We start from the raw sequence: 25,079 nt of genomic DNA, 5'->3' as shown, positions 1-25,079 counted from the left end.
GCCATATTCCCGCTTTCTCTCCATACCCCTTGATGCCCTTAATATCCAACAAATTATCAATTTCTTTCTTGAATATACTCAGTGACCTGGCCTCCACAGCCTTCTGTGGTAGACAATTCCACAGGTTGATCACCCTCTGAGTGAAGAAACTTTTCCTCATCTCAGCCCTAAATGGCCTGCACCATATCCTGAGACTGTGACCCCTAGTTCTAGACTCCCCAACCAGGGGAAACATCCTCCCTGCAATCTAGCCTGTCTAGCCTGGTTAGAATTTTATACATTTCAATCAGATCCCCTCCCATTCTTCTAAACTCCAATGAATACAGGCCCAGTCGAACCAGTCTCTCCTCATTCGGCAGTCCTGGACTCTCCAGTCTCTCAGCAATCAGATTTTATTATATAAGCCCCAGTGTTTTTATTGAACCATTTTGCCATGTTGCAGGTTCATTATCATTTTCAATGGTACCAAAAAAATGCAGTGTGTGCACTAAATTCATTAGGTGCTTTCCATCTCATCCACAGAGGAGCACATGAATTGGGGCCAACGCCGAATGTCATTCAAGATACAGAAAGGACTGCAAAGAAAATCATTCTGCCCATGTTACCTGAGACATTTTTCTGATGGGAATTACTGCAACACTAAAAAGAAATTTAGCATGCCTACATTTTTTCTCACTAATTGACATAGATTAAACATTATGGCTGTACTTGTGAAATGAGAACACCTCTACCCATAATAATGTTGAGAACATAAATGTGACAGGTCTGAGAAATGACTTGTTTCATTTTACCCAGAATGCATGAGGTCCATGAAAGCCTCAATCAAAATGGTCGGAAGGTTCTGGTTACATATGTCCACAGTCTTAAAAGCTGAACAGCACAGCTGAGTTCAACCTCTAATGGCCAAAAATGGATTAGGATCATTCGCTAATTTTGGTCCTGCTTAATGGTGGTTTCAGGTAGCTTATGTTCAATAATTTTGCATTTACTTCATGCTGTTCTTGGAGTTTTGTCACTGTAGTTACAACATGGAAATGTTGTTCAAGTAGCACCGTCAAACTTTAAGCAGATGTTTGAACTAATTTTTGAGGGAGGATTAGTTTAATTTCAACTCTATGGTCATTTAACAAAGTTGGATCACAATGCCAATTTGTAAAGAAGCTGTGGACTGAACACTGACATCAGTTGCAGCTAACTCACTAACAGGAATTTATACTTTATAGAATGGAACTTACTCAACCGGATGTAATTAAATTATACACACAGTGGCAGCGGAGTGGCAGCATAGAATTACAGCATGTGCCCATAATTCTGGAAACAGTTCTCACATTGGCTGCTTCACCAATAACATTTCACCAATGATGTATGCCTCCTGGGTTCTTTAAACAAAAGGCTTCGCTGAAGTCTGATTAGTCAAAAAAAATTGTGATCCTCCCATCGTACCAGTGTATTTCCAACGTGCACTGCCTTGTCGTGGGATTCCCTTGCTATTTTTGGAAAATATATCATTTTGCATGCGCTACAGCCAGGAAGGTCTGAACTCAAAAGTCCTGAAACTTATTTTTAAGTAGCGTGCACAGAACGCATTGTAAGTCCTGGGAGTTTCGTTAACTGATGCTGAAGCGCTTTAATATGAGGAGAGACATGGCAACGTTACCTTTTGAGTTGGAATCCTCATCGTTGCTCGATGCAGAGGACTAGTCAGAGGTTTAAATTTCATTAAAGCGGGTTCCTTTAACAGAACAATCTTTGACGTTGAGGGACTTTGAAATCAAAGCGCTTGACCACAGGTCGACTCCCCGCCAGAGTGAACAAACTTCAATCCAATTAAAGTTCACAGGACGTAACGGTGTATTCGAGATTCAGCATGAAGTAACTCTGGGTCGCTGAGTTGATATTGATTAGGTGTTTAATCATTCATCGTCTGATTTTTATTTTAATAACGATTTGCCATGGAGAAATTGAGGAGAGTGCGTTTCTAAAGTATGAGGTCAAACTCAGACCTGTCACCCTTTCCTCGCAAAACATTTCGGGGTAACAGGGACCAAGCGAGGAGATAAGGAGCAGGGTCAAACACCCCGAAGTTGCTAAAATTGATTCTTTTCACTTTCATTCGGTTCTTTGTTGGAATTTCACTGCCACTTTGTCACTGGCGAGTGTTGGTCATCATTTGAAAACTGTCAGAACACAATCACTCTTGACCATTTTTGTGTGTCCCTCCCAACCCGCCATTATCAACCCAGAAGTGAAAATTGCAAATTTGCCGGGCGTTTCGAAAGGGATAACGCACTTGAATAGAAATGGACGAGGCTTTCTGGATACCTGAAAGTCACCTCTCTTCCTGGCGCCTCAATGAGCCCTCGAATATGATTCTGACCATCTTATCATGAGGGACCATAAAACCCTCTACATAAGTCACTTTGCTATCAACTTCTCCATGTCAAACTGAAGGCGGCATTGATATTTTGAGAAGTGCGATGGGAGGGAGAGGTTTAAACAATGAACACAAAGTGAGTCAAGAAACGACCAACACATAAATATAGTTTTCAACATTTATTATATTGTAAAATCATAAGCACTGTTCACAAAAATGGAGCGACCGTGGCAAAGTTCTATCAATAAATATAGTGTTCCGCCTGAGTGTCTCCAAAGTCCTTTGTAAAAGTTATCAGGTCAGCTATCAGCCCCTTCCATCTCGCTGGCGTCTTCCTCGGAGGGTGCCGTCTTTGTCCTCGTAATTTTAATGTGACCATCAAAATGGTTGGGACCTGTGAAAGAGCCTTTGACCGCCCCGGGCTGCAGAGAGCAAAAAAAGTCTCGCAATTCACGCACCTGTAAGATGCAACTCGCAAAGTTTGCTCATTTTAGAACAAATGCGTATCACTCTTCACGAAACCAAATGAACGGGTCAGAACTTTTCAGAAGTTACTTTGGTGTAACCGTGCGTTATTACAACGTGGTACACTTTCTTCAGATCATCATTGCCTACGAAGATCGTCCTGCAAGCCTTTCCTTCAATGAAATATATCAAGTCTCCGACTTTCTGGTTCATTTCTCTCTATCTGAAACTTAAGAGAGTCTTCACGGATTTCCTGCCAATACGAAACAGCTGCATGAATTTCATTCTCTTCCTGAGTTTGAGTGCGACCAGAGCTCGGGTAATCTCCTCGCTATCTTGGTTTGTGGAGATGATCCGCGCTCTCTCCTCTGCTTTCTTGTCTCCTGATCGCTCGAAAAGGCGTTGGAGAGCCGCCTGGTTCACAGACGCGAAGATGTTGGGCGCCGCGGTCTTGCGAAGATCAGTGTCGAAGCGCTGCCCATACGCCAACGGGCTGACTCGGTGCGAATAGGACTCGCTCTCCGGTGTTGTGGACATGATGCTGTTAAATCGAGATCTCCTCCGCTGCTTTCTAGCGAGTGCAAGCAAGTTCCGTGCTGACTGTATTCTTCAGCCTGTCAGACCCTGATATTTATAGAGGATCCGAGACACAGGAAGGACCCGGAGTCTGGAGCAATGACCTCAACACAATCCTGGCGCCCCTGAAATCTCCACCCTCCCGGTCCTTGTAAATAAGCGTCCAGCAGCTAAATTTAAACCACTTCAGAATTTACTTTGAATTCAGGACTTGCATTGGAGTTTTTTTCTTTACACAAAAGCCAGAGTTTTCTTTCCCGGGACAGATCTTCTAGGCAAGTTTTTTTTAAATTTAAATATGCACTGTTTCAAATATAACGAATGCTTTCAAAATTAGAAGTGAGAATAGTTTCCTCAGCAGATCTAGCGGATAATTAAACCCCAGCAAACACGCTTCTAACCCAATGGTCTCCACATTCATATTTCCAGGAAAAATGTACACAAATCCATTCCCGGAGCATTACTTGCTGCCTCTGTATGTTCTCCCTTTTGAGTCACTTCTATATCTCTCTGTTTGGCTAAAATCCCCCACCACACACCTCCCGGCCCCTTCTCATTCCTTGGTGTACGTTTCTCTTTCATTTTGTCTAATACAGATTATCAGACCTGAAAAGGGCAGACAGAAAACATTTTATTGGGGTATGAAACCTCTTGGTTCTGTCATGGCCTCGCTCAATCATGGTGCAGGAACTGGAGCTTGTGCCTAATGTTTAGCGCGGCCAAATGCTGCCAGACCTGCTGAGTTTTTCCAGGTAATTCTGTTTTTGTGTTGAAGAGGTGACAGTTGTTTAAGCATCATGGAAATGCAGCAGATTTATTGAGGTGAGGTACTATATATCTCACACAAGGTAGAAATACTGACTGCATTTATCCCTGATACTTAGGGCCACACATATATTTGTAACTTTTATCAACTGCATCAGAAAGCTTGCTTAAAGTGCAAGGAACTTTTAAAATTCTTCCTAAAAACTCTGATTCTGAATTATTTACATTATAAAATAGCTGCCAAGGGTACTTTTCTATTATTCGTTCAATATATCATTTATTTTCCCTCTCTGCCTTATTTCTGTCATTCACACACAGTGGATTTTTTTATTCACCGTGAAGGTCTAATTATTGTCGCATCGCAATATAAAATGTTAAATGCCTAACTTGGAATATTGTGTGCAATTCTGGTCGCCACATTACCAGAGGGATGTGGAGGCGTTGGAGAGGGTACAGAGGAGGTTTACCAGGATGCTGCCTGGTCTGGAGGTTATTAGCTATGAGGAGAGGTTGGAGAAACTCGGATTGTTCTCACTAGAGCGACGGAGATTGAGGGGCGACTTGATAGAAGTTTACAAAATTATGAGTGGCATGGACAGAGTAGATAGTCAAAAGCTTTTTCCAGGGTGGAAGAGTCAATTACTAGGGGACATAGATTGAAGGTGAGAGTAGAAAACTATAGAGGAGATGTGTGGGGCAAGTTTTTTACGCAGAGGGTAGTGAGTGTCTGGAATTCGCTGCCAGAGAAGGTGGTGGAAGCAGGTACGATAGTGATGTTTAAGAGGCAGCTTGACAAATACATGAATAGGATGGGAATAGAGGGATATGGACCCCGGAAGTGCAAAATGTTTTAGTTGACGGGCAATATGATCGGCGCAGGCTTGGAGAGCCGAAGGGCCAGTTCCTGTGCTGTACTTTTCTTTGTTCTTTGTTCTTTAATGCCATGAACTCTTGGTTGCTCCTCTGCCCAGCCTGACTCTGCCGAAGTGTTCTAGGTTAACATCAAAGGAGCACAAAAAGATATAAACAAGAAGAATAAATTAGTGCTACTTTTATCCTGAATTAGAGTCCAGCATGAGCTCAACTTTCACGCAGCAAGGAGCTCATGTAGAACATAAACCCTGCTACAGACCACTTGGGTCAAATGGCCTGTTTCTGTGCCATTTCTGTGATGTAACAATGCAAGCCAGGATTCCTGTTGTCACTGCCAGCTCATATAATTGTGAACTCAGAGAAGATGGAGCTGCATACATGAACAGTCAAAGAAATGAATTGTTCATCTGCAAGTTTTAACAATTGAAAAGAGCTGTAATTATAGCTCTTGTACTTGTTGAATTAAGAATGGTGGTAAAGTGGGCCAGTAGCATTTGTTTTAAATTTGAGAAGCTAATCTCTATTGGCAAGGGTTCACATCAGTTGCCAATGCCCATAACCACTTCTCCCAGGGAAGTTTACAAACAATGCACTGAACTATATTTGCCTGGTTTCTAACTGATTTTTTGGTGTTGCACTGATCCTTGCTGGACATTGTACATGTGTGGACAGCAGACAAGGATTGACTTGGCTTCTATACCCCTTCATGAACAAACAGCTTGCCAACTGTATGCCCTTATAAGTCGGTACATTTAGGAGAAAACTGCAAATAAAAAACAGCATTAGTAATCATATTTGTTTCCATGAATGAGGGTAATCAGCATACAGTATTAATAATGCCGTCTTTTACCATTCTGTGAAAGCGCTTTAAATTGCTTATTGATGACTGGCAGATAAAAGCATCATATTTTTATATGACATCAATCATTACCATAGGCAAGCTGAAGGAAAGTGAGGAAATGTAGGTGGTTGAGGTTACTCAAAACCTTTCCATGAAGTATGATATTCATTTCTGCCAGCAAGTCATGACCTCAAATGCTGCATGCAAGTAACAAAAACACTATAATGTTTAAACAAAAATCGGTTTATCGGACTTCCTGTACCTCTCAGGATGACTGCACATTTAGTTTAGCTAAAAATTTGAGATAAATATCACAGAGGACATCACGAAGCCAACTGCTTGTAGCAACTGGGAATACAGAAATTATTTCTGGAATTAGCCTACACAGGTGGGCAGAATTGAGACCCAGTTATCAGCTGCATAACTGGAGGCCATCTGGATTACTCTGAGCAATGTTTATTAAATGTTAATTTAATTCATTTCTAAAGTGAAATGAATCTATCCCTGGGTCATCTTACATTCTGTTCAAATTTACCTTTTTTAATGTAACAAATATACACTAATTTGCATTTTTTGACATTATAATGGTACACTTTTTTTTAAACTCCATTGTTCAGGGTCATACAAGTGGGGGAAGTAATGGAAGTGAAATGCCACCATTTGCTACAGTTAACAGAAAAGGCAACACAGTGTAAAAAAAAGTGGCAACCATAATAGCACCAATGTTTTCTTGCAAAAAATAGAGAAAGTTTATTCCCAGGTATTAAAAAATACAGCAGAGTTTCTGAACAAGTATATTAAACAACATTGTTTCATGGTATTAATCTGAGTAATAAATTTAGTTCATTTTTATGCTCAGGGATATTAACAGTGAATAATGGATAACTTCTCCACTGCAAATATACGGTGTCAACACATGACAGCTGAACTGGCATGCTTGCCAATTCCAATAAAATCCAGGTCCGGTATGGCCTGCTGCAAAATGAAGCCTCCACACTTTCCAAGAAAAATGTTTTAAGCCACAGCCTTAGAAGAGCACACCTTAATGCATACATTTCCATTTTCAACATGAGCCAATTTCATAGGTGCTCTGGGTAAGGTTGCTAGTTCAGTGCCAAATCTGGGTTAGTGTTGTAAGGTGAGCTTGAATGCAGAAAATGGGATGGCACTGTCCAAACTTTAAGACAGGATACTTTCACAGTAAGAGGTTGCTTCATTGCATTTCAGTCTGGGCTACATTGAAAGCCAGGTCCCAGAGATAAAAGGACAATGTGAAAATTCACAGAACCTGGCATTTCAGTCACTTTTTATGTGTTTTTCTGTCTCTTTTCATTTCTGCCTGACCATCTCCACGTTACTTCAGTATACTTTTTATTTATTCTTTCACAGGTTGCGGGCATCGCTGGCTAGGCAAGCATTTATTGCCCAGCCCTAATTGAGAAGGTAGTGGTGAGCTGCCTTCTTGAACCACTGCAGTCCATGTGGTGTAGGTACACCCAGAGTGCTGTTAGGGAGGGAGTTCCAGGATTTTGACCCAGTGACAGTGAAGGAACGGCGATATATTTCTATATTTCCAAGTCAGAATGGTATGTTGTTTGGAGGGGAACTTGCAGGTGGTGCTTTTCCCGTGCATCTTCCGCCTGTGTCCTTCGAGGTGGTAGCGGTCGTGGGTTTGGAAGCTGCTATCGAAGGAGCCTTGATGAGTTTCTGCAGTGTATCTTGTAGATGGTGCACACTGCTGCCACTATGCATTGATGGTGGAGGGAGTGAATGTTTAAGGTGCCAGTCAAGCGGGCTGCTTTGTCCTGGATGATGTTGAGCTTCTTGAGTATTGTTGGATCTGCACTCATCCAGGAAAGTGGAGAGTATTCTATCACACTCCTTTTGTACCTTGAAGATGTTGGACGGCCTTTGGGGAGTCAGGGGCTGAGTTACTCTGACCTGCTCTTGTAGCCACTGTATTTATATGGCTAGTCCAGTTCAGTTGCTGGTCAACGGTAACCCCAGAATGTTGATAGAGGGGGATTCAGCGATGGTAACGCCATTGAATGTCAAAGGAAGATGGAGTATGGTACCATGGTATCAGACCCCTTCAGTACTTCTCCTAAACGGCAAATCATTGTATGTTCACCTAATCAAGGAGGCTCACAAGAACTCCTATGGGGAGGATTTCCCCCTCGTTGGGTGGGTGCAGCGAGTGGGCCTGGGAGCAGCCACGCAACAGTCCGCTGCCTGCAATCGGGCCCCGACCACAATTTCATGCTGGCTGGCCAATTAATGGCCAGCCAGCATGAAACATGTGCTGATAACCTCAGTACTGCTGGGGTGGAAGTGGGAGGAGCGCAAGTGCTGAAGTGTGCGTCTGCGCAGAGGCGTGCTCAGTGAAAGGTCCCTGTAGGCTCGGAGCTGCCCCAGGGAGCTGAAGATTTTTAACATTAAAAACAAAGATTTCAGAAATAAGGAGAACATGTCTCCTCGTGTGACTCTGTCACATGAGCAGGTACATGTGAAAAATGAGTTTTAAAAATTTTAATTGTTTTTTTAGACACTTTTCAAAATCTCATTCTGCCCATGGATGGGGTTTCGCAAAAAATGCAAAGGCCGCCTGGCCTATGTGCTCACCCGCCAACCGTAAGGTTGGACTGGCAGCGAAAAGTTGCTTTTAATTAGTTAATTAATGGACTTAATAGTCCTCTTAATTGTTGGCGGGCGGCTGCTGTCTCTCGCGTGCGCTTGCCAACTGAAATATCACGCAAGTGCGCAATGATGTCGAGATGCTCGCCTGACATCATTGTGCGTTGTTTCACGCTCGTGCGTGTCGGGCGCGTGCCCACACATCGAGCTGAAAATCCTGCCCTATGATACATGAACTAAAACTGAAGCCTGAATTTTCCCTTTGGCGGACCCCGCACGTCTGCGCGTAAAATGATGCTTGATGGATGGCTGCTGGGTGACAAGGGCTATCCCCTCAGAAGGTGGCTCATGACGTCTCTCCGCCATCCAAGAACAGAAGATCAGCAGCGGTACAATAGGAGCCACAGCTCCACAAGGGCTGTGGTGGAGAGAACCATCAGTCTTCTCAAGATATGCTTCCGATGCCTGGACTGCTCAGGAGGCGCACTCCAGTACCACCCAGATCGTGTGTCGGTGATAGTGATGGCATTCTGCACTCTCCACAATCTTGTGCTGGAAAGGAGAGATGCAGTGGATGATGAAGACGTTGACGCAGTGACTGCGGCTGCACACGATGAGTCCAGCAGTGAGTCCGAGGATGAGCATGCATAGGAAATGCTGAAGGGGTAGATGCTGACCTGGTCATACTCCAGGGAGGCAGGGACACCTGGGAGGCTTTAATTCAATGAACATTCAGCAAGCACACCGCAGATGGACCACCAGGACAATCCTGGGCTGTAGGCTTGATACCTGACACCTAAGTGCAAAATCTGCCAGGTTAGGAATAGTCACTAAGGGCCTTGTTAATAAAGCTGAATGTCCAACCAAGCACTCATTATAGTTTTGGAAACCATACACATGCAGAAGAAAAGAGGCACCCTCAGCCATGGTGACATATCTGAATTTATTCTGCCAACTTATTCCAAAAATAAGAGAATAGTGTTATCCAAAAAAAACAAATCATAAGGACCTCATCTCGGGTCAACACAAAAGCACCAGTGAAAAACCTGTGGTGTGCCTAAGGTGCCTTATATTTTCGTTTCTGGGTGCTACGTCTTGATGTTGCCCCATCGCTCAGAGTGGCATCTGAGACAGCCTGCTGACTCTGCTGTCCTGTTAGCCTCGATGACCTTAGAGGTCATCCTCTAGCCCGTGGAGCCAATGCTGGCCCCGTCTGGGAGGGAGCTGCCAGGTCCAGAGCTGGCATCTCCCCAGTCACCGCAGCCTCACCAGATGCTACGGTCATGGGGAGAGGGGCAGAGGAGCTGCCGCCCTCATCCGGAGCGCCCCGAGAGGTGCCCGCAGAGACGACAGGTAGCTGCTGCACCGATGTGAAGTCGCTTCGGACCTCCCATCACCGTGGATGGATGGGCACCAAGCTGGGTAAGTTGGTGCCCAAACCATCTCCCACACTGACACTGAGGTCAATGCCGATGTGAGAGCTTGTTGGTCAACGCGCAACCCCAGGAAGCCCTGACAGGTCTCCTGGAGGAGGCTCTCCATGAGAGTTGCCACTCTCTCCATGGAGGACGCATGGCGCTCGGACATGTGGCTCATTGCTTCAGTGATCGTCCTTGTTGACCCATCCACCATGGAGACCAAGCCAAGCATAGCCTCATATATCTCCCCCAGATGCTCCCCCACACCCGGCCGCATTTCCTACACCTGCTGTGTTGCAGATGACTCCAGAGGCACATCATCAGGCACCGACTGAGCATGTGCCTGGTCCCCTGCTGTCCTCAGACTGCTGGCGCCATGGGCACTCTCTGTCTCTGCCAGCTCCTCCAGCAACTGTGAAGCGCCCTCGCCACTGTGCCCTGGGACACTAGCCAATGTTCGAATTCCCACCATGGTGCTAGTATCTGCGCTGGTGGCTGCCTCGCAGAAATGGTGTGACACTGTTGAGACTTCAGGCCCCTCAGGTGTGAGAGGGGGCCTCTGCTGCTCCTCCACCCGGCCCTGCTCCGATGATGCTGAAAGGAAGAACAAGGACAGTGGATCAGTTAACGTGGAGACAATGTCAAAGTGCATCCCTGTCCACCGGATCATTATGTGCTCATCCTTCCATAACCAATGGTCAAGCCATATTGCAAAATTAAATCAATTAACATTCAGCAGTGCAATGGTTGTTGGGAGAACAATGCTGACCTCACTGTTGGGCATAAATACCTGGCCATGGCACCCCAGCCTCACTGACACCAATGAACCTTGGTGCATGCTGCCTCTCCAGATCCAGGGCCTCCTGCTCGAAGCGGCTAAGAATGGCGATCTGTGCCTGGCCGCCACCAGTCCTCGCACGCTCTGCTGCATTATGAGCATTCTTCTCCTGAAAATGAGAGACGAGCATTGATTAGTGAAAATTGCACGTGGACTCTGTTCACGCACGGCCCACCCGAACCAGAATGGGACATGTCAGGACTCCAGAGCCTCCTCACTCCGCGCCCCCCCCTGCCAAACAGAAGATTCAGCCCTTATACACTGGCTGCACTGCCAGTAGGCATCACTAGATGGTGATCAAGAACCAGAACCCTTGACTGATTTCCCCCTCTTGAACACTGAGGTAACTCTCCTGTTCCAACTGCTACCCCATTTGTTATTGGCTTGCAAAGCACAACCCTGGGATTGAATTTAGGACTTCTTGGTTTTAAGGGTCAGCTACTTGTCTCCTTAACTAGCTGAGAGGGGATAAATAATAACAACCTGAACTGCATCCCACTCTGACCAGAAAAGGGCGATGAATTTGTGGAATTAAAGGATAAGGCAGACAATTATTTTTATATGTGCTGTTATTGTCCTTTGGTGTAATACTGCTTAAAATAAGCAAGACATTTAAACAGAGAAATGTGCATGAAGTTGGAACATCAAAACATGGTCAATTAAAATTAAACAATGTCTTTTAAAAATTATGCACGAAAACCAACCTGAAAACAGAAGTAAAATAACAGGAGATAGGCACCGGTCTCTCTACCTGCTACAGTGCAAACCTTTCCCAACTATTTAAGACTTGAAGTGAATTTTATTTTTAACCTTAAATATACAAATTAGTGAGACTTGAATTTTCAGAGTGAGGCTGCTTGGGAATGAAGCCAGGGTAGAAACTTACCATGGTTACAATATCTCCTTAAATAGCAAAATACTAAATAATTACATTTTTTCAATACCTCTGCTCCTAATAACAGTTTCAAAACTAAGATTAGCTAATGCAACTCCAGAGTGCAATCATTATAGAAGCTATTTTTATGACCATGGGCCTATGTTAACAAGAGGCGCCTTAAAAGGAAATCTGATGACACAAGCGCCTGTATATTGCCTTCCTTTAAGATTGTTAAACAATAGTGGGGTTTGGAGTTCAATACAAGGAAACAGCTGAGAGGCTGCAATGACCAGACCTACTTCACCTGCAAGACATTTTATTTGGAGGCAGAGAACAAATGCTGCTACACCCAAGGGCGGTGGGGTGCTTCTTGCAGCCAAACCGTATCTTTGTAAATATTTTTTTCCTTAACCATTCGTGGATGCTAGTGTTCCTGACAAGGCCAGCATTTATTGTCTATCCCTAAATGCCTTTGAAAAGGCGTTGGTGAGTCATAAGCTCAAATCACGTGAAGGTGCTCCCGCAATACTGTTCAGATTGACATAAAAAACATTTTGATTCTAGTGTTTAATATTGGCATGTTGCCACAATATTAACTAACCTGCAAGGTCTTCTATCCAGCTATCCATACACAAATACGCATAATATTGTGGTCAGCAATACAAGAATGTTAAAGATGTTTCCTCTTAGGCTCCTCCAATAGCAGTTTCAGCAATGAGGGAATCAAGTCAAAATCTGCTATCGGGAGCTAAGGGGCTCAGATGGGCTGCAATTCCTTGAAAAAAAATGATTCCACAAAGAATCATAGATTACAATTTGCACTGTGCTCTGGTTTCCTAGTGAAGAACAAAATATCTTGTGGTATACAAGCAAACAGATGTCTCATTCCTCACAATTTCCACAAGATGTGAATGAAACTCCAGTAGAATATATACCATTCAGTAAGGACAGTATATGGCATGTACTTAAATCAAGATGCTCACTGGTGCCCAAACTCTACTTGTATTGTAGCTTTTTGCCAACAGCAAAATAGTTAAAAATTGAGGTTTTTAAAAATTCATTCATGGGATGTGGGCATCGCTGGCTGGGCCAGCATTTATTGCCCACCCCTAATTGCCCTTGAAAAGATAGCGGTGAGCTGCCTTCTCGAATCGCTGCAGTCCATGTGGTGTAGGTACACCCACAGTGCTGTTAGGGAGGGAGTTCCAGGATTTTGACCCAGCAACAGTGAAGGAACGGCTATATATTTCCAAGTCAGGATAGTGTGTGGCTTGCGGGAAAACTTCCAGGTGATGGTGTTCCCATGTATTTGCTGCTCTTGTCCTTCTAGATGGTCGTGGGCTTGGAAGGTGCTGTCTAAGAAGGCTTGATGAGTTCCTGTAGTGCATCTAGTAGGTGGTACACACTGTTGCCAGTATACATCAGTGGCGGAGGGAGTGAACGTTCAAGGATGGGGTGCCAATCAAGCAGACTGCTTTGTTCTGATGGTGTCAAGCTTCTTGAGTGTTGTTGGAGCTGCACTCATCCAGGCAAGTGGAGAGTATTCCATCACACTCCTGACTTGTGCCTTTTAGATGGTGGACATGCTTTGGGGAGTCAGGAGATGAGTTACTAGCTGCAGGATTCTTAGCATCTGACCTGCTCTTGTAGCCACTGTATTTATATGGCTAGTCCAGTTCAGTTTCTGGTCAATAGTAACCTCCAGGTTGTTGATAGTGGGGATTCAGTGATGTTAATGCCATTGAATTTCAAGGACCAATGGTTAGTTTCTCTCTTGGAGGAGATGATCATTGTCTGGTATTTGGGTGGAATGAATGTTCCTTACCACTTGTCAGCCCAAGCCTGGATATTTTCCAGGTCATGCTGCATTTGGACATGGGCTGCTTCAGTATCTGAGGAGTCGCAAATGGTGCTGAACTTTGTGCAATCATCAGCGAACATCCCCACTTCTGATGTTATGATGGAAGGAAGGTCATTGATGAAGCAGCTGAAGATGGTTAGGCCTAGGACACTACCCTGAGGAACTCCTGCAGTGATGTCCTGGAACTGAGATTATTGACCTCCAACAACCAACCATCTTCCTTTGTGCTAGGTATGACTCCAACTAGCAGAGTGTTTTCCCCTAATTCCCATTGACTCCAGTTTTGCTAGAGTTCCTTGATGCCACAATCAGTCAAATGCTAACTTGATATCAAGGGCAGTCACTCTCACCTCTTCTCTTGAGTTCAGCTCTTTTGTCCATGTTTGAACCAAGGTTGTAATGAGGTCAGGAGTTGAGTGGCCCTGGTCGAACCCAAACTAGGCTTCAGTGAGCAGGGTTCTTGCTAAGCAAGTGCTGCTTGATAGCACTGTTGATGACCCTTTACATCACTTTACTGATGATTCAGAGTTGACTGATGGGGCAGCAGTTGGCCAGTATGGATTTGTCCTGCTTTTTGTGTACAGGATATACCTGGGCAACTTTCCACATTGTCAGGTAGATGCCAGTGTTGTAGCTGTACTGGAACAGCTTGGCTAGGGGCGCGGCAAGGGGAACTCAAGTCTTCATTACTATTGCTGTACCATTGTCATGGCCCATAGCTTTGCAGTATCCAGTACCTTCAGCCGTTTCTTGATACCACATGTAGTTTCAAAGGTTCTTAAATGTTCCAATTAACCATATAGAATTTTTGTTAAAAGACTACTTTGTCAATTGGATCGTCTCAATGAAGTCTGAATTGTTGGCAAGAATGGTGTTGGAATTGTGAAAATATTAACTGTGGAAAAGTTTGGTTTATAGTTTAACGAAATGTTGACGAAAACCATTTTAAAAGATACTTTCTGAAAGATTTGCTTTAGATTCTGAAAGTTCCACCAATATTCAGCACTCAGGAGAATTAAACATTGTGTTTTCGTTACAGAGGCAACAAATAGGATAGTAACTATGTAACTATTGCAGTCAAGACAGGAAATGCTTTGTGGAGCTGAGATAAGGAAATTGCTTCAGAGTTAAAAGGAAATATTGGGCTGCCAAGGTCTTTCAAGTATCCTGGCCTAACTAGGAGATTACTATACAAGGTCAGATCCAAAATGGGTGAGGATCTTAAAACTAATATATACCTGACAAAACTGACTTAAAACAAGTGCTGCAGAGATCTCAGCTGTCCCTTTGTGTTTTTTCTGTCGTGCGTTTGCCAGCTCTAACATGTGTATTCCGCCCCCCGCCACCATTCCCCACCCCACCCCCGCTTCTCGCAGCCCCGTCATTGGTGGCCATGCCTTATAGGTCGCATTCTGAAATTTCTTTCACTAACCTCTCCACCTGTCCACCATCTTTTCCTCATTTACACCCACCTCAAAACACAAAGCTTGGTCAAACAAACTTTTGGCTACTGTAATGAACCATGATGGGAGGAGTGCCTTATTAATTCTAGCCCCACTTCTCCAAAGGTCATTAGAATAGTCTAAACATTTAATTCACCCACAAAACTCACCAATTGTTACCCTTTGATGATGCTATTCCCAGTAGAAAAAAAACTCTAACCAAGCTTCTTTCAGTAAACACAAAAAAATTGATTTATTATAAAGCAAACTACTTTCAAAAACAAGTTAATGAACTGGTTAACATATAAGTTGTAGTTTAGAAGTGTAACAATTTTCCCTTCTTTGCAAAAACAGTTTTTCAAACCCCCATACACTTACACACAAACACAAAATAGGACAAAACAAACACAGTCGCCTGCAGAGACTGGTGTATGGGTAAGTTTCTTTTTGAAAGGATAAAATTTGAAAAGATCTTGATGCTGTTGATCTAACAGAAATCTGGTCACAGTAAATCTGGAAGTTCTTTCAGACGGATTTGTTGATGAAACTGTCCTTGATGACTCTTACTTATACAACTTTGCAGACTTTCAAAATAAAACAAATGAGTTATCCTGATGAGATATTTCTGAGGAAGGTTTAACTCACTCTGGACAGCATAGAATATAAAGGTGGGGCAAAGAGAAGTCTTTTCCTTGCAACTTGCTTCTAAGGCGCACCCACATACACTCCATCTTTCTCTCTCTGACAATTTCAGATCCAAAATAGATGAGGATCTTAAAACTAATATATACATGACAAAACTGACTTAAAACAAGTGACTTGTAGAGATTGCAGCTATCCCTTTGGGTTTTTTTTTGTTGTGCATTTGCAAGCTCTGACATGTCGTGTATTCTGCCCCCACACAACCCCCCCCCCCACCCCACCCTGCCGCCTATCCCACTCTCCTTTCTCTCAGCTCCATCCACACATGGCCATGCCTTATAGGTCCTATTCTGAAATTTCTTTCGCTAACCTCTCCACCTGTCCATTATCCTTTCCTCATTTACATGCACCTACAAAATGCAAAGCTTGGTCAAACAAACTTTTGGCTCCTGTTACAGACCGTGATAGGAGGGGTGTGCAGTTAATTCTAGCCTCACTTCTCCACAGGTTCAAAGAATATTTCTCCTAGGCCAGGTGTTTTTAACCAATCAGCAAGAGTCTTTAGCCTGGCAACAGCAGTTCTTTGTTAACTTTGATATACAAAGTATCTCTTCCCTCACCAGGTGTTCCCCGCTGGACATCTATCTTGACCTGTGGTTTTTTGAAGAATGGCAAATTCACAGCCTCAAATTAGTATTGCAAACTTCAAAAATAACACAGGGGAAAGAATGTCCAAAATTCAACGTCCATCAAATTTTCCAAAAACAGGTTCCTCACACTACACCTTCGAGTATCTCCTTTGGCGCTCCATGTGTTTGATTATTCTTCTGTTAAGGGCCTTGGTGTGTTTTTCTCAGTTAAAAGCACAATATAGATGTAAATTGCTGTTTCCAAATATATTTATGAATTCTTGTTTGGGAAACAATGGGCCCCATTTTAATTCATTCAAAGCCACTTACACAGAGTTAAAATTGGGGCCAATCTTTCTCTCCCAACTTTTTTCTAACACAGTTCAATTTAAAATATTCTCATCCTCATTTTCATATCCCTCCATAGCCTTGCCCCTCCCTATCTCTGTAACATCCTCCAGTCCTACAACCCAGCAAGATGTCAGTACTCCTCCAATTCTGGCCTCTTGTGCATCCCTGATTTACTTCATTCCACCATCACCATTGGCGGTAATGACTTCAGTTGCTTAGGCTCTAAACTCTGGATTTCCCAGCCTAAAGCTCTCCTCCTCTATTTCATCTGTCGAGGGTGTTGTCGTGATAATGTCACTACATTAGTAATCCAGAGGCCCAGGCTCATGATCTGAGGATATGGGTTCAAATCCCACCATAGCAGCCAGTGGAATTTAAATTCAATTAATAAATCGGCGATATAAAACTAGTCTCAGTCATGGTGACCATGACAATGATCATCAATTGTTGTAAAAACCCACCTGGTTCACTAACGCCCTTTAAGGAAGGAAATCTGGCATCCTTACCTGGTCTGGCCTGCATGTGACTCCAGACTCACAGCGATGTGGTTGTCACTTTACTGCCCTCTGGCTTGCTAGGCCATGTCATCAGTTCAGGGGCAATTATAGATGTGCAAATGGATGGCCTTGCCAGTGACTCCTACAACTGATGAAAGAGTAATAAGGTTCCTTAAAACCTATCTGCCTGAGAAAAATGTAATTCACCTGTCCTATTAGCTCTTTATGTACCTCGGTGTCAAATGTTGTTTGAATACACTCCTGTGAAGTGCTTTGGAACATTTTACAATGCTAAAGACAAGTTGATGTTATCTCCATGATTCTTGCAATATGCAGAAAACACCCCAAAGTACCTGAAGATCACTGCTGACAAAATCCTATCTGAATGCAAAAATCACTTAAGAAAACTCTGTCCTTGAAGTGCATATATAACATATGCATTTAAAATTCAAACTCCTATTTTAAATTATAGTTTGCAGTTGTGTTTTTTTTAACTTTTTAACTCATCACTGTTAACTAGTGATATTAAATGCAGTAACCTTTATCAATCTTATTATTCTCGGTAGTCTTAGCATGCATGGAGGGTATGGAACCCATCCTAACAATACCACCACCACACAATGATTGCAGCATTTCAAGTAGGTCGCTCACCACCACAAGGGCAATCAGAAGTGAGCAATAAATGCTCATTGCCAGCAATGTCCATCTGAATAACTAAATTTCCTTGTCAAAGATATATGACTAATTGTTCACTGAGCTTTACGAAAAATGTCACTTGATCAATTCATTGGGCTGAATTTAATGACTACAGTGCTGGCCTTGGCCACTGACCGGCAACCTTACCATGGCCATTTCCAGGAGACCCAATGTGATTAAATCCCAATCAGGCACATGCTGCCTGGCATTGAGGTTTTTGGGGCCTTTAGAATGAGGACCCAACTCCAAGTGCGCTGGCCAATCAGATGGCCCAGGAAGCCGAGGATGCGGAGCAGCCATGGAGTCCCAGAGAAGAGATAGGTGGAGCAGCACGCTGGGGGCAGTCAGGTAGGTTCCGGTAAGGTGGGGAGAGGGAGGTCGGAGTGCAGGGAAAAGAGGGTCTTCCCAAGGGGGCGGCCCTTGCCCCAACTCTGGGGGCACAGGGTACCCAAACAGGAAGGTCACCCAAGCCTGTTGTTAGCCGCCAAGGCAAATCTGTCAGCCTGCCCGGGCCTCAATCAGTTACTGGTATTCTATTAACAGTAGTGAAATGAAGCCATTCCTTATACTCTCGATAACCAGTTGTTGAAGGAAGAAACCAGAGCCAATCTTTACTTGGAATAGATTTATTCGCAGAGTGAAATATTACAGATATATATCTCATAACTCCACTCTACTCATGTGAAAAAGTGTCTCTTTATACGTGATCAAGTAACCATCCAATCAGTGCCTTCCACCGTATGTACTCAACCTCAATTGATACAATTAACACCCTTAAGTGGCCCTTAATTGGCCACTTAAGGGCCTTAATTGGCCACTTAAGGGCCTTAATTAGCCTAGGGGTGGAGAGGCTGACCTTAACCTTCCCTGTTCCTGATGGAATTCTGGGGGAAAGTCAGGAAGCCTATAGCTAAAGTAAATCTAACAATCTCAGATCTAAAATAAACATTTGAATGAACATTAATTTCCATAAATAGACGAGAGTTCCAAATTATACCATCTTTGTCATAGAGCCATGTCTAGCACATAAGGAGACCATTTGTCTCATCAAGTCTTCAACGGGTGTAGAAATGTTTCCTAATTCCACCCCTTAAAGGCCTAGCTCTAATTTTTAGACAATGCAGTTTAGTCCTAGAATTGGCATCCAGTGGAAAGGAAATAGTTTGCCTGTTCCTCTTAATATCTTGAGGGTATGCTGTTGGCATTACAGCAATTGTCAATTGCACATTTTGATACCCTGCCTTTTTTCATAGGCTCTCCAGTTTAGTCTGCTTTATCTTCTCCAGTTTTATGGTTCTGTAGAATTTATGGCTATAAGCCATTCTTAGTCTTTGCCTGATTCATAACAAATAAATGTAATGAAAAGTACATAGATAACTATCAACTATAACATATCCTGCCAGTGGTCAAGAATAAATATTGTTTGTGCAATCCTAAAAGCAGGCTTACTCAATATGATAAACATGAGATAAGTAAAGTTCATGGACATTGAAGTTTTTTTATTGATTCGTTCACGAGATGTGGGTGTCACTGGCTTGGCCAACATTTATTGCCCATCTTTAATTGCCGTTAAGAATGTGGTGGGGAGCTGCCTTCTTGAACCACTGCAGTCCACGTGATGTATGTACATCCACAGTGCTGTGAGGGAGGGAGTTCCAGGATTTTAACTCAGCGACAGTGAAGGAACAGTGATATAGTTCCAAGTCAGGATGTGTGTGACTTGGAGGGGAACTTGCAGGTAGTGGTGTTCCCATGTATGTGCTGCCTGTGTCCTTTGAGGTGGTAGAGGTCCCAGGTTTGGTTGGTGCTGTCGAAAGAGCCTTGGTGAGTTTCTGCAGTGCATCTTGTAGATAGTACACACTGCTGCCACTGTGTGACAATGGCTGAGGGAGTGAATGTTTAAGAATGTGAATAGGATGCCAATCAAGCAGGCTGTGTCAAGCTTCTTGAGTGTTGTTGGAGCTGCGGTCATCCAGGTAAGTGGAGAGTATTCCATCATATTCCTGACTTCTGCCTTGTAAATGGTGGTCAGGCTTTGGGGAGTCAGGAGATGAGTTACTTACTGCATAATTCCCCGCCTTTCACCTACTCTTGTAGCCACTGTATTTATATGGCTAGTTCAGTTCAGTTTCTGGTCCATGGTAACCCCCAGGATGTTAATAGTGGGGGATTCAGCGATGATAATGCCATTGAATGTCAAGGGATGATGGTTAGATTCTCTCTTGTTGTTGATGGTCATTGCCTGGCATTTGTGTGGCATGAATGTTTACTCGCCACTTGTCAGCCCAAGCCTGGATGCTGTCCAGGTCTTGCAGCATATGGACATGGACTGTGTGAGTATTTGAGGAGTTGCAAATGGTGCTGAGCATTGTGTAATCATCAGTGAACATTCCCACTTCTGACCTTATGATGGAGGTAAGATCATTGATGAAGCAGTTGGAGATGGTTGGGCCTAGAACACTACCCTAAGGAACTCCTGCAGTGATGTCCCAGGGCTTAGATGATTGGCCTCCAACAACCACAACTGTGTTCCTTTGTGCTGCTAGGTATTACCCAACCAGTAGAGAGTTTTCCCCCTGATTCCCATTGACTTCAGTTTTTCTACGGCTCCTCAACGTCACATTCGGCCAAAGACTGCCTTGATGTCAAGGGCAATCACCCTCACCTCACCTCTTGAGTTCAGCTCTTTTGTCCACGTTTGGACCAAGGTTATAATGAGGTCAGAAGCTGAGTGGCCCTGGCGGAACCTAAACTGAGCATCAGTGAGCAGATTATTGCTGAGAAAGTTACGCTTGATAGCACTATTGATTACACCCTCCATCACTTTGCTGATGATTGAGAGTAGACTGATGGGGTGGTAATTGGCTGGGTTGGATTTGCTCTGCTTTTTGTGTACAGAACATACTTGGGCAGTTTTCCACATTGCCGGGTAGATGCTAGTGCTCTAGCTGTATTGGAACAGCCTGGCTACGAGTGCAGCTAGTTCTGGAGCATAAGTCTTCTGTGCTATTGCTGGAATGTTGTCAGGGCTCATAGCCTTTGCAGTATCCAGTGCCTTCAACCTTTCCTTGATATCACTTGGAGTAAATCGAATTGGCTGAAGACTGGCATCTATGATGCTGGGGACCCAGGAGGAGGCTGAGATAGATCATCTATCTGACACTTCTGACTGAAGATTGTAGCAAATGCTTCAGCCTCATCTTTTGCACTGATGTGCTAGGCTCCCCCATCATTGAAGATGGGGATATTTGTGAGCCTTCTCCTCCAGTTAGTTGTTTAATTGTCCACCACATTTCATAACGATACTGCAGCAGATTTTTTTTGCCCATGTTTGAGCTGATGCCATGAGACTTGAGTGCTCATAGTCAATGTTGAGCACTCACAGGGCAACTACCCCACAACTGGAAACGACTGTGCCGCCACCTCTAGGACATTTTCTGTAAGATAAGATTCCGTGAGTATGTCTATGTCAGGCTGTTGTTTGACTAGTCTGTGGAACTGCTCTCCCAATGTTGGCACAAGCCGCCAGATGTTTGCAAGGAGGACTTCAATTGACTCATGATGTTTGGCAATTGTAACAGGTTATCTAGAATCTGCTGTCAATGCATTATCTGATTCCTCCGTCATGACCCTCTCGGTTATGAACAACCACAACAAACACTTCTGTATAAATTAATTAAATGGTGGAAAGGATGGTGTAGTAGTTTGTATGTAAAACTGTCATGTCACGTCTGGGCCCAAGGTTTGTTGGTTACATATTTGGTGAGATTTGCCTATTGACAGCTCTAATTACAGCTTAAAGAGAAAAGGAGAATTTTTGGTCACAAGTCAGGTACAACCTGGGATATCACTTTGGAGGTGCCCCAAATACACCTTCCAGGTGAAGCAGTGATTTCCTATTACTTTCAATTTAGCATCCTGTATTCACTGCTGATTGGGTGATCACCTTGTGGATCACCTCCATTGAGTCCACAAGCATGACCCTGAGCTTCTGATTGTTTGCCATTTTAATTCAGCACCTTGCTCTCACACTCACATTTAAGTCCTCGGCCTGCTGCAGTGTTCTAATGAAGCTTAATGTAAGCTGGAGGAACAGCACCTCACCTTCCGATTAGGCAATTTACAACCTTCTGGATTCAACATTGAGTGCAACAATTTCAGACCTGTTTGATTTTTTGCCATGTGGCAGTCTGAATCTTGGCTTTCATATTTTTTGTTTTCAGACAGAGCTGTTCATTGTTCTGTCATGAACACTTACTTTTGACAAGTGCTTTGTTTCTTTCCTAAAACCACTGCCTTTGACCTTTGTTCCATGACATCTTTGACATTTAATCCTCCCTTGCCTCTACCCGATCTTAGAACTTCCCTTTTGTTCTTCCTCTAGCTCCCCACTTTCAACAGCATAAAACCCATCACATTTCTACCTTCTTTGCTGGAAATACTCAGCAGGTCTGGCAGTATCTGTGAAGAGAGAAACAGAGTTAACGTTTCGAGTCCAATATGACTCTTCTTTGGAACTGGAGAGGGATTGGCATGTGAAAAAGGCGGGAGGGGCAGGTGGAGTAAAAGAGAAGGTCAGGAATGGGTTAGAGAGTGGGGCTGATAAAATGACAAAGATGTCATGGAACACAGTCAAAAGGAGTGGTAATGATAGTAAAATTTATCAATTTTGCTTCCAATTTCCACCCCGCTCTCACCTTCACATGGTCCATCTCTTGATGCTTTCCTTCCTTCCTTGACTTCTCTGTCTCTATTTCTGGGGATAGTCTGTCTACCAATATTCATTACAAGCTCACCGACTCCCACAGCTACCTCAACTACACCACCTTGCACCTTGCTTCCTGTAAGGACTCCATTCCATTCTCCCAGTTTCTCCATTTCATCTGTTCTGAGGATGCTACCTTCCACAACAGCGCTTCCAACATGCCTTCCTTTTGTCCTCAGCATTGATTTCCCTCCACTGGGTCCTCAACCGTGCCTGACCCATTTCCGCACTTCTGCCCTCACCTCTTCCCCTCTCTTCTAGGACCACAATAAGTTTCCCCTTGTCCTCACTTTCCACACCACCAGCCTCCATATTCAAAGGATCATCCTCCGCCATTTCTGCCAACCCCAGCATGATGCCACCACCAAACACAGCATCCCCTCCCCTGTCAGCACTCCGAAGGGACCATTCCCTCCATGACACCCTGGTCCACTTCTCTATCACCCCAACACCTCATCACCTTCCCACGGCACCTTCCCCTGCAATCGCAGGACATATAATGTATGTCCCTTTACCTCCTCCTCCTCACTGTCCAAGGCCCCATACACTCCTTCCAGGTGAAACAGCAATTTACTTGTTCTTCTTTCAATTTAGTCTCCTGTATTCACTGCTCACAATGCAGTCTCCTGTATATTGTCGAGACTAAATGCAGACTGGGTGATTGCTTTGTGGAACACCTCCTCTCAGTCTGCATGCAGATCCCAACCTTCCGGTCACTTGCCATTTCAATTCACCATCTTGCTCCCAAGCTTACATTTCTGTCCCCCGCCTGCTACAATGTTCCAGTGGAGCCCAATGCAAGCTAGAGGAACAGCACCTCACCTTCTGATCTGGCACTTTACAGCCTTCATCATTTAGTTCAACAACTTCAGACCATGACTCTGTCTTCCTTTTTGAATTGTATTTTCCCTGAGTGCCAGTCTCTATCTTGTTCTCATGGTTTTACTTTCAGACAGTGCTGACCTTTATTCTGCTATTAACACATTCTGCTATTTTGCTTTCAGACAGCGCTCACCTTTTTTCTGCTATTAACACCTACTCTGACCAAGCTTTGAGTCTTTAATACTGTCATTACCACTTCTTTTGCCAGTGTTCCATGACATCTTTGTCATTTTGCCTCTCCCAAACCTATCCCTGACTAGCTCTTTTGCTCCACCTTCCCCTCCCCACTTTTCCAACAGCACAAAACCCATCATATTCCTACCACTCTTCAGTTCCGAAGAAGAGTCATACTCGACTCAAAAAGTTAACTCTGTTTCTCTCTCCACAGATGCTGCCAGACCTGCTGAATTTTTCCAGATCATTCTGTTTAAATATTACAGACTTTGTTTAGCTTCTCTCAGAATTGGCCATGTTACTTCTCCTAATAACAACTGGAAGATGCTCAATCAGCTGATTACTGGTCAGAAGTTAAAAATTCATTGGAGGGCTGAGCAGTGAACTTCCCTTTAACTTCTGAACTAAGCTTCAAATCCTAGCCAGGCTGATGGCAAAATATGTATTCTGTCCACTGAGCACAACAGTCCTATATATGATATTCTAACTTGAGCTGTGTCAAACCAATCCATAGTGGCACAGGCTCAATGTATAAAACTGACCCAAAACTGATAATCTCAAAGTTAGAGCTCACATGTGAATGACTTGGTGTTGAGACAGAATAGAAAGAGCTATATAGGATATAACTGTGCTCTAATGTCCTATTGTGCTTTAGTTGACCTAGGCTGCTTATTCCAATTCCAACACTAAGAATACATCTTGAAGCGCAAAGAGGAAAAAAATATTCCTGGAATGACAAGGCTAGTAAATATTGTCCTGTGCATGTATTGCAGTAAATATGTGCAGAGCATGTCCTCCTCTATCACAGAGAGCTATAAAAAGGAGTTCCATTTGAATTGCTGTGACTCGCCACTACAACTTTTAGAAGAATATTGCACTCATAGACTTTTCTGCGTTTCTTCTTCCTCCCCTGTTTTGCGATCCTCTCTAGCTTCTCACTTCTCGCAAATCATGGTCAGATTGACAGTACAGCTCTTCAGACATTTTTCTTGGTTTCTCTTGTTCTCTAGTCTGGAATATTATGCCAAGTTTAACTTCTACTTTTGTACTGTTTTGGAAAGTTTCACATTGGAATGTTTTCTTTCTGACGTTTCATTCAAAAATTCTTTTCTGTAACACAACTGTTCTTCATCATAATGTTTTGACACTTAACTTGAATTTGGCATTGTTAATCCAGAAAGTTTGCATCAACTTTTCAAACTTTATTAAGACCATAAGACATAGGAGCAGAAATTAGGCCATTTGGCCCATCGAGTCTGCTCCGCCATTCAATCATGGCTGATAAGTTTCTCAACCCCATTCTCCCGCCTTTTCCCCGTAACCTTTGATCCCCTTACCAATCAAGAACCTGTCTATCTCGCTCTTAAATACACTCAATGACCTGGCCTCCACAGCCTTCTGTGGCAATGAATTCCATAGATTCACCACTCTCTGGCTGAAGAAATTTCTCCTCATCTCTGTTCTAAAAGGTCTTCCCTT

General features: G+C 43.6%; 1 protein-coding gene across 1 annotated transcript; it reads right to left on the bottom strand.

Annotated features, from left to right (window-relative positions):
* Nucleotides 1-2,538: 2,538 nt before the first annotated feature.
* On the bottom strand, nucleotides 2,539-3,453 carry LOC144694894 (transcriptional and immune response regulator-like). Its single transcript, XM_078565627.1, has one exon. The coding sequence runs from the start codon at nucleotides 3,374-3,376 to the stop codon at nucleotides 3,059-3,061; it is 318 nt and encodes a 105-aa protein (XP_078421753.1). The 5' UTR covers nucleotides 3,377-3,453; the 3' UTR covers nucleotides 2,539-3,058.
* Between the last annotated feature and the right edge of the window lie 21,626 nt (nucleotides 3,454-25,079).

This window comes from Cetorhinus maximus, chromosome 20 (genome assembly GCF_964194155.1).
Source record: "Cetorhinus maximus chromosome 20, sCetMax3.hap1.1, whole genome shotgun sequence".
NCBI lineage: Eukaryota > Metazoa > Chordata > Chondrichthyes > Lamniformes > Cetorhinidae > Cetorhinus > Cetorhinus maximus.
The sequence above is the reverse complement of the archived record's forward strand: the minus strand, read 5'-3'. Positions and strand labels throughout refer to the sequence as shown.

Coding starts and splice junctions, on each gene's coding strand:
- LOC144694894 (XM_078565627.1), bottom strand. CDS start 3,376: ATGTCCACAACACCGGAGAGCGAGTCCTATTCGCACCGAGTCAGCCCG.